The sequence below is a fragment of the Lotus japonicus genome, chromosome 1 (assembly GCF_012489685.1).
Source record: "Lotus japonicus ecotype B-129 chromosome 1, LjGifu_v1.2".
Classification (NCBI taxonomy): Eukaryota; Viridiplantae; Streptophyta; class Magnoliopsida; order Fabales; family Fabaceae; genus Lotus; species Lotus japonicus.
This window is the reverse complement of record NC_080041.1, coordinates 132705852-132721033: the sequence shown is the minus strand read 5'-3', so window position 1 is coordinate 132721033 and position 15182 is coordinate 132705852. Positions and strand designations below refer to the sequence as shown.

Here is a 15182-nt window from a genome sequence, read left to right as displayed (position 1 = left end):
ACTTGAAGATCGAATGGTCGAGAGCACAAAGCATTTGAATCGTTGGAATCGAACGGCTGCGATAAAAAATGCTTGGTGTCTTCGAGCTAAAGCAGTCGACAACCAACATTCTTGGGGGGCAACTGTTAAGCCAAAATTACAAGTACTACAATTCTCGACACCATGGTGCAAAAGTGGTTTCTCGACAGAAAGGGTTTGGCGAAGCCGGCAACTCAGCACACGATGTCCCTCAAAGACAAGTTAGTAAAAGCCATAACTCGACACACTCAGAAGATGAAGAAATCTCGATCATCTTAATGGAAGAGGCAGTTACCGAATAACAAGCAACTACAAGCACGTGCGTACACCCACGATGCCACGAATAGCAACGGTTGCCCACGACTCAGAACCATCCACGTGGCAATAGAGTCACGTGCGCGAAGACCATCGGCTAAACGTGGGGTATGGCGCCAAAATTCAAAGCCCACGAAGCCATCGTGCATCCAAGAAAAACCGCCAAGAACATGGGCAGAAAGAACACTATAAATAGAGGAAGCAGCAGCAGAAGAGGGTTCCCAACTAAAAACTCTGAAAATTCACCAAAAGCTCTAAACGTCCGCATCAATGAGACTTCGAGAGCAAAACGTGATAATGGAGGAGTATGTTGCAGAACCAACGCTTTAGTTTCCCTGCATTTCAGTTTGTTGATTTCCAGTTCTTGTGTGTAGCTTGTTTTGTCGAAATTTGCTTTCATGTTATTTTAGTTTGCTTGACTGTTTTGTAATCGACTCATATTCAATAAAGTCCAGTTTCGTTTGAGTTGTTTATTGTTGTCGAGAATACATTCGTTCACACACTACACTTTGGCAAAGCGTTTTGTCAAAAGGACCCCGAATCTAAACTTCCTTTAGTCGAACTAAGAGGATATTTGTTTACCAAAAATCCGTGTAAACAGAATGTCAGTAACATTAAAGAAGGATGTATTCTATTTCTTGGGTTTCTCTAATTTTTTCTCGTTTCCTTGGTTTTATCTCTAATGTGCAACTCATTTCCTCTTGTAGAAGTTGACTGTTAATATACCGGAAATGGAAGATGTACCTGAGGTTGACATGTCAAGTGCAGATGACACTGATCAAATGGAAGGGCTGAATTCATCCCCTTCTACAAGCCTCAACCTAACTGTTATGGTTTATATTTGTGTTGATGAAGATGATGAGGTTGATTCTGTTGAACAGCTCGGCACTTTTGGTGGATACCTGTTGGATTTTTTAACGTGAAAGAGAAGAAAATATTTCTGATGGAAGGCTATTTTTTATTGATCAGAACTTTGCTCTTTTAAAGGCAAAGAGTAACTAACAAACTAACTAGAAATCTGCTAGATTTGAAATACTAACAGAAGATACTCTAAACAAAATTCAAAGATAGTCTAACTAATCATCTTAACAGAATTATGACTTATTCAAATTTAAATAACAACTTCAAACTAACAACTTAAATTTGAAATTCAAACAGTTACTGAGACATAATTTCAACACTCCTCCTTGGATCAGTAGCTGCAAACTTCTAACTTCTCAAAGTTCAAAAAGTCAACCATACTGGAATATGTGCTCTGACAGGTTCGCTTCCATTCCATGGACACATCACGTATGCATAAGAATATGGTAGCGGAGGTGCAAAATACGCCACACTATAGTTGTTGTAGATAAAAGCAGGAAGTGGATGAACATAGTAATGTGTAGGGTACATGTGATGACATGGAGGACTCTCATTAGGTAGTTTTGGATTTTGATATGTTCCTTGAGGTCCTGGCACATGAACGTGACCTTGAGGCTCTTTATCTTTTGACTGCCGGCCCAAAACACCAGTGGTTGCAAGAGCACCACCATCATCTTCAACAGTAACACCCCTGTTGTCGTTGTTGCAATTGGCTTTCCTTTTCTTTTTCTCTTTGTCGTCACCTTCACCAAGAAGTGTGACAGGCTCATTGGCCAAATCACCATGAAATGCAGTTTTCTCCTCCTTTATTGAATCAAATGAAAAAGTCTTGCTCCTCATTTTTACCTTGAACATTTCAAGGCCTTTTGGATCTTTAACTATGCAGCTTTTATCTTCAAAAATAACTTTGAAGTCTTTCTCAAGCAACTGCCCAATACTAAGCAAGTTTTTAGTCATTTTAGGTACATACAAAACATCAGAGAGAATTTTTGTACCTCTGTAGCTTTCTATAGCTACTGTCCCCTTACCTTTTACTGGAATTTTTTCGCCATTTCCGATTCTGACCCATTTGACTTTGGTGTTGTCCAAACTCTTGAACAACTCTTTGTCATTGGCCATGTGATTAGTACAACCACTGTCAATCAACCAAGATTCACAAGAATTATTGCTAGAGAAGCAAGTAGCAACAAAGAGCATGTCTTCTTCCTCCTCTTGCGCATTTTTTGCTTCATCTGCACTTTCCTGGATTTTGTCTCTACAAATTACATCTTCATGCCCCATCTCGTTGCACTTGCTACATTTTGCATCTGGCCTTCTCCAACATCTGAACGGTGGGTGACCCATCTTTCCGCAATGATGACAAGGTGGATAATTTTTTCTACCTCTGTCATTGTTTTGGTTGTTTGGAAAATTCTCACAACTGGTTGGTTGGTTTTTCTTAAAAGAATTATTTCTTTTGGATCCATTATCATGATGCTTTGTTGCAAAAGCACCTTCGACAACACGATCTTCTCTCATCAGCCTTCGTTGTTCTTGGGCTTGCAATGCATGCATCACTTCTGCCAAAGTGATTTTAGAAAGATCCTTCGTATTCTCAAGTGAGGCAATAGACGCTTCATACCTCTCCGGAACTGTTACCAGAATTTTTTCAACAATTCTTGAATCAGAAAACGCACTTCCAAGCAGCCTTACTTTGTTAGCAATATCCAACAATTTTTCTGAGTATTCCTTGATTGTCTCAGACTCTTTCATCTTCTGCATCTCAAATTCTCTCATTAAATTGAGCACTTGCATGCTTCTTATTCTTTCATCTCCAACATACTCCTCCTTCAAATAATCCCAAATCGCTTTCGCTGATTTGAGACTCATGATCCTTGTGAAGATGATTGATGAAACACCAGCAAAAAGGCATGATTTTGCCTTTGCTTTCCGGGTTTTTTTTCTCCTTATGACTCTTGATCTGGGCCATGGTAGGATTGGCAGGCAGCGGAACGACTTCATAATCCTCTTCTATAGCTTCCCAAAGATCCAAAGCCTCTAGGTAAGCCTCCATCTTGACAGCCCATAGATCGTAGTTTTCTCCATCAAAGACTGGAGGTGCAACTTTGGAGAAACTTGATTCAGCATCCATGTTCACAGGTCCGTAAGAAGATGGCTCTAATACCACTTTGTTGGTTTTTTTAACGTGAAAGAGAAGAAAATATTTCTGATGAAAGGCTATTTTTTATTGATCAGAACTTTGCTCTTTTAAAGGCAAAGAGTAACTAACAAACTGACTAGAAATCTGCTAGATTTGAAATACTAACAGAAGATACTCTAAACAAAATTCAAAGATAGTCTAACTAATCATCCTAACAGAATTATGACTTATTCAAATTTAAATAACAACTTCAAACTAACAACTTAAATTTGAAATTCAAACGGCTACTGAGACATAATTTCAACAATACCAAGTCAGTGAAACTGCTGAGAGAACTGAGAGAATGTGAATCACAAAAGAAGGCATTGGATGCAGAGTTTCAATCACTGTGTGATAAAGAAAGTATTTGCAAGGAGAGACTGGCAAGAGCAAAGGATGAGTTTACCAGCATAAATGCAACAATCAAACATAATGAATCTAAAGTCAGGAGCTTTCTTAACTGGTCACTCATAGATGATTTGCTTTAGTTTTGTTTGCCATTTCATCTCCCTTTCTCCTTTTCCATAGTAGTGATTTGTGGGTTGATTTTTATGTGTAAAGAGACATTGTTTTTGTATCTCCCCATGAGGGCTTTGATTAAGATGGTATTCTTATATGTGATGAGTGTCTGTTTATGTATTTCATTCTGAGCTAGACCTTAAGTGTTGAGTGTTGTTAATATAATCTTTTAAATACTGCTCAATTGTTTTATTTATCTTTTATTTTTAGGCCTCCATAATTTATCTTTTGTTAATTGGGCCATTTTTATCAACTTAGCCTGGGAAAAGGAAGAAAATGAAGGGACACTTTTAACGAAGCAACTTGATGCAATCACCATCAGGAATTCAGCTTTGGAAGATAGAGTCACCCCTCTAGATGGAGCACTTAAGGATGTCTTGTTTGTCTTGATTGCAGGGGGTGTATAAACTTAAATAGACCCTCTTCTTTCTCCTGTGCATATTTTTGTTGAAAGAGAAATTCACATATGTGTCATAGAGCACAGTCGTGTTGATGTTAAGAACAACTGTGCGTAGTTAAAAACGTGAATTTGCGAGATTTATCATCCTATAAATATAGGGGAAGGTTCTATATCAAATAACTTGGTTTCTACACTTGTTGAAAACACGTTCGAGTGTCGCGAAGTAGAGGAACGAGTAGCGACACCTCAGAGGCAGATTGAGGGTGTATAGACCCCTTGTATCGGTTTATTTCTTCCCCTTTGTCTAAGATGTTGGTCATGATTAGAATATTATTTGTGTTCTCCGTGTGTATGATATTTGGCTAATAAACATCTCTCTTCAAGTTACAAGATAATCGATGTTGTAAACCCCAATTCTGACTTAGTAATTATTTTCTCTTTTGATTGATATTGTTTCTCTCTGCTTATTTTATATTTCCAACTGACCATTCATGGTATACTTTTAGTGATTACAAGGTTCATGGTACTAAGTTTAATTTCTTTTTTTATGCATCTATTGCCAAAAGGCAAAACTGATATACCACTCAAGTTGCAAGTAGGAAAATTAGTTATGAGAGGAAACACACGGGTTATTTCAATCTGCTACCTCTCATTCAATTCCCCTTGTGTTTCTACATGTCTGCTTCGTGTCAGATATAGAATAATGTTCCCTTCACACCTTTCTTTGAGGTGGAGAGAGATTGAATGAGGAGAGAGATAGGAAGAAAATAAAAAGTAAAAGAGAGAAAGTATGAGATCTGATAGATGATAAAAATAGAGAGATAAAAATAAAAAAAGGTGAAATGAAGTGTTTAAAAAATAAGGTGTGTATATATCATTATTGATCAGAATAGCATTGGCTTTGTACAATACTAGTTAGTTACAAATGTAGTGAAAGCTAGCAATCTTCTACAACAAGTTTCATGGTCAAATAATTAAGGCGGTGGTAAAAACTGAGAAACTCAGACAGACACAATCACCTACGTTGCCATTTTGTTTCGTTAAGGTACTATAAATTACCGGTTTGGTTTCTTCACCCTCAAGTTTCACGCAGATCAGGGAACAACCTTCCGACACCGGCTCCTCAAAGATATCTACCGGCGGAGGCGTTCGGGGGCAGAGGAGGAAGCTCTGGTGATCGATGATGTACAGGTGAAAAGCTCTTACTGAAGTGAAACAACTTACTGTTGTCTACCTTTGATTCAATCTTTCGGGTGAAGGTCCTGCGGAGGTCTTTTTTAGTGATAAAAATTGAATTGATTAGGGACAGTGACCCATGATGAAAGAAGAGGACGATTTGCAAATATTGGGCGGCAACGCGAAAGTGCCCCAACAACTCCAATTGCTTGGTTTGTTCTGTTCACGGCTTCACGCCATAAAACTATTACCAATTTTATTTTAATCATTCTAATATTTCAAGGTACACATATAGTTCTAAATATAGTAGAGTTTTTAACATATTTTGTTACAACAAATCTTAATTAAAATTATCTTAGTTTATTATTGTTGTTATCAAAGTAGAAATTGAGAAATTGATTTCTTAACATTCAATGAAGAAAAGAGTACATTATATACTAAAGTCTAACTATGGCTCCCTCTAACTAACTCTTAACCTGAGCTAACAAACACTAGTTAAGACTAACAAACTCTATGAACAAGGTTTAGCTTGCTGTACCAGAAATGATCAAAATGTCTCTCAATGCAGGATACATCTGAAGTTGTTATTGCGACCAAGACACCATTACTCCTAGCTTTCTTGCATGCTTGCATTATTGCTCTCATAATGTCAGGAAGTTCAAATAGATACCCTTCAACAACTAGTATGTTGGTCTTGGAAACTGTTCTAGCCAAGAATCAATATCCCTCAAACTGAGACATATAGATCCTTGAGACTCAGTACAATAAGTGTCTAAATGGAGCTGGATGAAGAGCCTTGGTGTGAAGATCTGCCAGCTGATCTTTGCGCTCATGGAATGTTGGATTTTGTGCAATGTGTATGGCAGAAAGATTGTCACAATGAATGGTCACGAGACCTGACAAAGGATGATGCAAATCTTGAAGCAAATAGAGAAGCCATTTTGTGGAAGCAAGGGTACGATATTCTGCTTCTGAAGATGAACGAGAGATCGTACTCTGCTTCTTAGAATGTCAGCTAATCAGGGAAGAACCATAGAAAATGTTAAATCATGTGACTGATTGGCGCGTATCAACACAAGAGGCATGCAGATGGCAGTATAGAAAAGAGTAAATTATATACTAAAGCCTAACTATGGTAAAGTTAAGTAACTAACTCTAACCTGTGCTAACTAACACTAGTTAAGACTAACAAACTCTATGAACAAGGTTTAGCTTGCTGTGCAAGCAACCGATAAATACAATATGGAATGGAATTACATTATAATTTCAATAGTTGTGCATTATCCATAAGAGTGTTTCATGCATGTTATTATTATTATTATTAAATAAAATGCTCCAACATTAAGTAATTATTTGTGGTATGCAATAGTTTAGGGGATACATTTTGATTTATGGAAAGAATGAAATATGATGGAATAGAATAAAAATGTTTTCACTTTGTTTGAATATTTTATGGTGAAGCATAACAAATTTACGATTTTCTTTGTGTTGAATTGAACATTTTTTTTATTACTATACTATACCTTTATTTTTAAAACACTACTAATTTTTAGTGTTTCTATTCATTGCCTTTCATCCAAATTGAGGGTATGAAAATTGATGGTAAGTAATGGAACGTGATGGAATGAATTTCATCACATTACATCTAATTCCATCATTAACAAAATCAACTAATGGAACATAATAACACTCCCTTTCCATCTCATTCCACTCCTAATATCAATCCAAACATGGCCTAAAGGAGTGAATAGAGGGAAAACAGGATAAATAATTTTCATTTGCAATCTTTTAGAGATCGTTTCTTTAAGTGTGATCATATAAAAGACTTATGCATGATACTTCCATGAAGGGATTGGTTGTCATTTCTTTGGCATTCTTTCTGGTTTCTCATCTTTTTCCTATTTCATGCTCTCATGTATCTTCTGCTTTCTCAAGTTCTAGTCCTTTTTTGACTAGTCTTCTTTTTCTCATTGTATTCGGGTTAGAACCCCTTGTGCTGTTTTGAATGCAATGCCTTGGCTTATAAAAAAAAGACTTAGATATATGCCTGAGGACTAAATTAATAGCATTTCTTTACATCTTGGAAGTGTAATGTAATGTAGATAGGCTCATTAAAGTTGTACAGATGATCCCTCATTGCTCTCAATATTATCAACTGTGAAAATTTTGAAAAATAAATCCTTTTACTTGTTAGGGTGATTCGTAGAAACCTTCTTAAACTAAATTGCATTCCAATATTGAAAGAGGGTTGTTATATCCTATCTTAGTTGCTGTCTGTTTATTTAATTTTTGCTGTCTTTTGAAAGCATCTACAATATGTTCTCATAGAGAAACAATTGTAGATGCTTTAATCAGCAATTGTAGATCCCTCCATGAAGAGTAAATGAGGTAAGCAATCAAAAGATGTATATGAAGCATGTACCATGTACTTTAATCAGCAATTGAGCATCTCTTGTGTTGTGTGTGAATGATGAAGCAGGACCAACCACATATGGCATTGATGATTTTTACCAGATTGCAGCAGATGAGTATCAACGTGAGATCAGATTAAAATCACAACCAGCTTCACCTGAAAATCATCATGCCCTTGATTCTTCTGACGCTCCCAAATAACTTTTCTCAGTTTGATGGCATTGAGCTTCTCCTCCCTCTCCCTGGTTCAAAACTTCCACCAAGGGACCAAGTTAATGCATACATTTCCACTTTTTTTTTAGAGAAGACTACCACTATTGCCTGCACATTCCTCATTGCTGGTAGATACTCTCAAAAGTAAAAAGAATCATATTCGTTGTTTCTTGTCATTTGAATAAATTTCCCTCACCTTCCTGTGGCTACAGGTAAGGGACCAAGCTGAAAGGTAGACTACCAGTTTTGTACATACATTTCAGAATTTGAGTTTGCACATCTGGAATTCAAGTTTAGACTATAAAATCATTTTAATCTATTTGTTAGAATTAGAATATGTAGCTTCTTACCTAACGTGTTTTGAAGTTTAATTGTGTCCAATACATATCCAAACACCATGTAAGTAGGCAAACAAAGAGAAAGACTAGTTAATGGTTAGAAGCTTACTTCTAGAATGAAAGTAATGCTAGTAGCTCAATAGCTCAAAAGAGGAAATAATGTACAACACTATTCTTTTCCATTTTCTTCAAAGAAAGATCAGAGTGAGCTATGCATCATATACATCTATAACTTTCTGCAGACTTCAGCTAAGATTTTCTAAATTTTCAGATCAGTGACCATACTATTGAATCTCACTCTAAGAGAACAAAATTTGAAACCATGGTGATCTTCAACACCCGAATGTGTCTACCCTGGTGATCTTCAACCTCTTTACAGTGGATAAAAACATCCTACACAACCAAAAGAGAAAATACATTAATGCATAAAATAGAAGATATATATCTATATACAATGTGCTCCTCAAAGATAGAGAGAGTTAACTTACTCCCAAGGGACATCCCCAACCATGACCAAATCCCCTTCTTCATCTTCATAAGTTAGCACATGGCATCTCTCTGGTTGAACTCCATCCATCTCTGTTCCCCCTGATCAAAAGATTCAATTTCCAATGTCATTTCACTAATGTCGAAACAAAATCATACAATGTAAGAGTATAGCAATAGAGTTTACATAGAATGGTAGTGTCAAACATGTTCTCAAGAGTCTTTACTAACTCATAGTAACCACCATGAGCTAGTATATTGAGTTTTCTGCCAATTGGAATGCCTTCCATGTACACCTTCACAAAGAAGCTGCTATCACTGCAATCATTTACTTCAGCACCTTGTGAGTTTCTCCCAGATGGGTGGTTTGGTTGCCATTGCCCCCTACAAAAATTAAAGAATGACATAGATCAACACATTTGATATAAATATAGAAGAGTCATTAAGGATCTTCATAATATTAACACAAATTTGGAAATCATATTAGAAAAAATTCTAAAGCCAAAATCAATTCTTGAGAGAAGCTTATGGAAATAGTCATGGGGTTTCTGAGTTGATTATGAGGAAACAGAAGCTGATTTTGAGCACAAACCTTAACATAGAGGCTGAAATGCTTGGTCCAAGCCTAAGATCTGTGGGAAGTTCTTGTGTGTTGAATTGTGTGAGAGAGGATGCAGTTGAAAGAACAAAGCGGGGGTTGTTGGTGCTGCTAATTGAAGAAGAGGAAGAACTAGTGGCTTTTCCCATTTTGGAACTTTGCTAGATGACAGATCAAGCCGCCACATCAAGACCTTTTTATAAACAAATCAAGAAAGAGATTCTAAGCCACTTTTCCTCATTTCCTTTCTTCCATGTCATTGGTAGATTTGAAATGTTGTAAGAATAGCCGACAAATACACGCGTCAGTGAGAAAAAATTGCAACTTGGCATCTACACTTGGACATGTTTTCATTCCATTGATAAAATTTCATCTTTTTATGCACATTGATTAGAGTAGAAGATCTATGACTATGATGCAGGTAAGTAAAAAAATTGCACTGTTAAAAGTGCTTTATTTTTTGTTTAGTGGAAATTTGAAGACAGTGTTATGGTTACCCCAGAGACATCTGTTGGACAAGGCGTGTTAAGCGGTCACATAGTGAAGCTATAAGGTGTTTTTTTGTTTTGTGCTTTGAGAGAATGAACCTAGACTGTGGACACATTCATAAGGTGGACAAGAGGACATTGATATCTGAAACATTGTACACACAGTTAATATCCACTAATCAATGTTCAATGGATATAATCATCGTGTAGCGCATGGGGGACCTTGATTGCAGAGACGAATCCTAGTAGTACTATATAATAAAGGTGTTGGAACTAGTGATGCTACAAATTCTGCTGTGTTACCTAGAAACCTACTGATGTACTACTTCCTTGAACAGCAAAAAAACCATCAACCACATCAGAACATGTACTTATTAGGGGAAGTTCTGCACCAAGGCATCGCATGACCGGCATCAAGGATAGAACTAGAAAAGTTGTCCAAAAACTTAACATAAAATTAACTTTCACTAATTAATACAGTCGCTATAAAAAAATTTATGAGGGCCAAAATAACTTCAATATTTCTATTAGGGAAAAAAATTCTCTTGGAGGCCACCGCCCCATTTTTTAATATGTAGGTTCGTCCTTGACTGACAGTCATTATACTAAGAGATTAATTTCTATGCACCGACGGTGTAAATAAGTTTTACACCATCATTCAATCACATCCCTCCATTTTGTTAGCTCACAATTAATTTTGAATTTAATAATATCTAAAATAGAAAAATGGAAGGTTGTGATTGAATGATGGTGTAAAACTTTTTACACCGTCAGTGCATAGAAATTAATCTCTTATACTAATCATCTCGAGGCTCGGAGATCACATTTAGCGAGTTGACTAAATATTGAATCATCGACTAAATATTTAAGAAGCTCAGTTATCTACCATTTGAAGTTATGCACTTTTTATCATAGCTACTAAGCTACACATAACAAAATCCACTATGAGACAAGTGTCCTCTCCCTTTTCCTCTTACATGAATTAACCTAGACAAAGTTCAAAGCTTGTCATCATTTTTTTCTTTTATTTCACCTAGCATGAGAGCATGAGTAATTTTTGGGTAAGAAGTATTTATAGCAAATTAGAATTTCATAAAGTAAACATGTTTTTCTTATGATGCCTTCACAATCAAATGTTATAAATGAATATAAAACAATTAAATGTCATACACATATATTTATTTAAAGCAAAACACTTATACTGTTATACATACTCTTTTCAATTTAAAGCTAGTATCTTTAAAGAAAGGTTGTGCCACAGAAGAAAGCATGAGCGCATGTAATAACACTCGGCCTTTTTTGTCTCACATTTCTTTCTAGGTTTTACTGATAAAATTTATAGAGCTCTGAAAAAGCAGCAAAAGTCATCAAACGTAGCATAATTGGATTGACCGTTTAACAGCTTATTATCTGTCATTTGAACTAAAAATAAAGACATTTATTTATTTATTTTAAAAATGTTACTCTTATTTTATTTTATTTTGGTATATTCACTAAATAGATATAAGAAAAATCATTAATGGAATAACTATTTTGAGTGTTTTAACAAGAGAACTTAATTAAAGGTAATTATAGATCCTTCTGATTAAGAACTTCATGTAATTTCCTTAATCTATGTGTAGCATCCTTATTATTGGAGGAAGTAAAATAAAAAGAAGGGCAAAACGATACTTGTGGAAGATACTATGAATGGGAGGGGGCAGAAAATAACAAAAAGGCATTATAAACAGATTTGTCGAACATTGTCTACTGACTTTTTTAATGGTCTAAAGACTAAAGAGTGATACCTGCTCTCCTGTCTCGGGGTCAGAAAATTATGGGTATTTATGTGTTAACGCAAAGAGAAGCAATTTTTATGTTGGCATTAGTGTCATAAATCCCACTTTGATCCCTATAGTTCCAGAAATGTATGATTTTAATCCTTAACATTTCTTGCTCAAATATTACCTTGTTGTTCAATAACTAATGGAAAAAAATTAACACATATCACAAATTTTCTGTTAAAAAATAACATAAATCGTCTTAAATTTTCATTCACGTAAAAAAATTGTAATCCACATAAACTTTTTCATTAATTATTGAAGGACGTACGAATTAACATTTTGACAAAATTTGTTTAATTTAATACTAGAGTGACTTAATTTTAGCAACTCAAACTGTAAGGACTAAATTCATGAATTCCTTAAACTATAAGGACTAACAATATAATTAAACCTAATAATAATAATAATAATTAAATGGATAAGAAGTTTAAGATACATGAAAGCAATAATAATAAAATATCAAAACTCATATTAAGTTTATTTTAATATTAATATAAACATTTGATCAGTGCCAAATTATCTATAAATATTGTAAAAACTAAAAAAGTTATTCCAAGAATCATCAAACTACAAGACTCTATTTGCTACTCCAAACTATCCAAACCATTACAAGGATCTCAATGCTAGTGACACCCTGGGTAGCACACCATATTATTTTTTGGTATTTCCACTATATTCTCACATGCGGTAGTTATGAGAATAATTATTTTAATGCTCGAAGATCAATAAATTATTTTCCATACTCACCACTTAAAAATTAAACATTTAATTATCTGACAATTGCCCTTAAACTTGTGGGCAGCACTGGCAAATCATATTCTTTGTTTCTTTCTTTTCTCAACATGATTGCGCTCACGTGTATAATTTCACGCGTAACCCGCAATTTTATTCTCCCTGATCACGTGTTGATTAATTATTTTTTCTTCAGGTTTAACAAGTTGAAGAGGGAACAAACAAGAACAACAACTAATTTGCTTGGATCTAAAGAAATTAAGGAGGTCTGCGAATAAATATTTAAACGGTGGAAAAAGACAAAACAAAAAACAAAAAAAAGGTAAAATGTTTCCTATAATCCCAACCACAAGGTTGCTTAGTCATCAAATTGTCATTTGGTCTCCAACACTCAAAGGATTTGTGTTGAACCAGCCTTTAGAAAAAAGCAGTACGTAACTCTTTTTTTTTTTGTTTTTTTTTTTTTGAAATGCACATTTCTCTTTTGTTAATTAGCCAGATATGTGTCTTGCAAGGATAAGACCAAATCTAACATCTCCCAATTTCTTTTAACGTCCCTGTTCTTGTAATACCTTTATAGCTCAATTTCAAGTATTGCAGGGTAGGTAATGGGAGACAATGTTAGGATTAAGCAGGTAACTCATGTAATTGTTTCAAGTCTTTTTTTTTTTTTGGTCTGAAATTGTTTCAAGTCTCAAAGTTAGAATTTTGTCTGGATTTTGTGATTTACACCAAAATGTGATTTATTAAATCTAACCGCATAAGGGGCTTTGTAGAACAGGCAGTTAAAATTGGGCCTTTCTTGTTGGAGCAGAACAATAGCCCATGTAACCAAATAGTGAAATGTAATAACTGGGTCTTGGACCAGGAACCACAAGCCTCTTAAAAAAGTGAGAAAAAAGCCTATACGACATTTAAGGTAGTTATGAATTTTTAGAACTTTTTTTTTAAAAGGACAAGAAGTGGGGATTTTTTTAATAATGCAAAAAAAATTAAAATTACTAAAAAGGGTGAAATAAATGATATTTACTATAATTGGGTGTTTTTAAACAGTTTGACATTGACATGGCGGGTGATGGTGGATTCACGTCACCCCACGTGAATTTCTTTATGAATTCGCGTCACTCGAAGCGAATTCAATGAGGTGGCAGTGGAATCAGACAAGAATCTTGCACGTGATTCAACTCAAACCAAGTGAATCCTAATAGGACAAAGTTGGCGTGATGAGACGATGGAGACACGCTTTTTGCGTAGAATCACGTGAAACCTGCACTGAATTCGCTTCGGGGGACGTGAATTCATACAGGAGTTCGTGTGGGCTGACGTGAATCCACCCCACCAGCCACATCAATGCCAAGCTGTACAAAAACACCCTATTATGGTAAATATGATTTTTTGGTACCTTTTTGATAAATTTTGTTCACATTATTCAAAAAAAAAACTCCAAGAAGAGGTCTAAGAAAGCAGTGAAAGGAAAAAAGGGCAAGAGTGATGAGAAAAAGCATACAACCGTCGATAACATTTTGACAACTTAAGTCGTTGATAAATTATCAACAATTTTTTTGAAAGCCCACGGTAATTACTCAAAAAGAAATTGTCCCCTCTACTCAAAAAATTTGGATTCCCATGTTATGTTACTTGTTATGGAGGAGGGTAATTACGTCATGTTTGGAAGCTGGGGTCCGGTATAAGGAGATTGCTTGTGAATCTGATTGTGTGGAGGCTGAGAAGTTAATTACTATTAGGTCCATAATCATTGGACTAAGAACAATATTAGGATGAGATTGTTTTCGGCTCAAATAAGATTGTCTCCCCGTAGAGACTACCTGCGTACACAAAAAGAAATTGCCCCTACTACTCAAAAGTTCTGGATTCGTCATGTTGAGTTACTTGTTGTGGATGAGGGAAATTATACCATGCTTGGAAGCTGGGGTGCGGTATAAGGAGATTGCTCGTGAATTTGATTGTGTGGAGGCTAAGAAATTAATTACTATTAACTCCATAATCATTGGCTTAGGAACATTAATTATTAAGAGCATGAGGTTGGGTTTGGAATATTTCGTTCTCTCATGAGGTAGATGTTTCTACTTCAACTTCTTTAGCTCGTACCCTAGTTTCAATTATGCTCTTCCTCAAATAGGAAAGAGTGAGACAATAATTAAACACTGATCAAATCAGTCCTTAGCTAAAAGATAGAAGAAGATAAGAAAAAAAAAGAAACACTAGTGACTAGTCTACATGTGAGATCCCATCATATTAATTGTATTCGTTCTAATCATGGATATTGCGTGTTGCATTGAAGCAATTCTTGATCCCCTCTAATATTATTGGTTAGAAAATGTTGCACTAGCTAGTTTCTATCTTTTTGATTGTCACGTGAACGAACTTGGAGATATTTTGTATGTCTCACTGTCTCAGTCTATTATTGGGGTGCAGTGCAGGTAGACCCTTCCAATTCGAAGAAAGTCTTAGTCATGAGCTTGAAAAGTACAGACATGAAGAGAAGAAGGCACGTGAAGCCATGCTGTGATTCACGTGAAAGTGGCAAACCACTCACACCTGGGATTGAAAATGCATCAGGGAGAGGGTGTGGTTGATCACCCCCACTTTGAATTTGGCTAGAT

General features: G+C 35.6%; 1 protein-coding gene across 3 annotated transcripts; it reads right to left on the bottom strand.

Moving 5' to 3' along the window:
* Positions 1–5865: 5865 nt before the first annotated feature.
* On the bottom strand, positions 5866–9692 carry LOC130730986 (auxin-responsive protein IAA30-like). Of its 3 annotated transcripts, none has more exons than XR_009016541.1 (5): positions 9510–9692; positions 9105–9301; positions 8920–9019; positions 7891–8824; positions 5866–6483 (listed from the first exon to the last, which is right to left on the bottom strand). XR_009016541.1 is itself a non-coding variant. In XM_057583158.1 (4 exons), the coding sequence occupies exons 1-4, from the start codon at positions 9662–9664 to the stop codon at positions 8764–8766; spliced, it is 513 nt and encodes a 170-aa protein (XP_057439141.1). In that variant the 5' UTR covers positions 9665–9692; the 3' UTR covers positions 5866–8763. The 3 variants fall into 3 exon arrangements, 1 of the variants encoding a protein (XP_057439141.1); XR_009016542.1 differs by having other exon boundaries at positions 8038–8824; XM_057583158.1 differs by having other exon boundaries at positions 5866–8824.
* Between the last annotated feature and the right edge of the window lie 5490 nt (positions 9693–15182).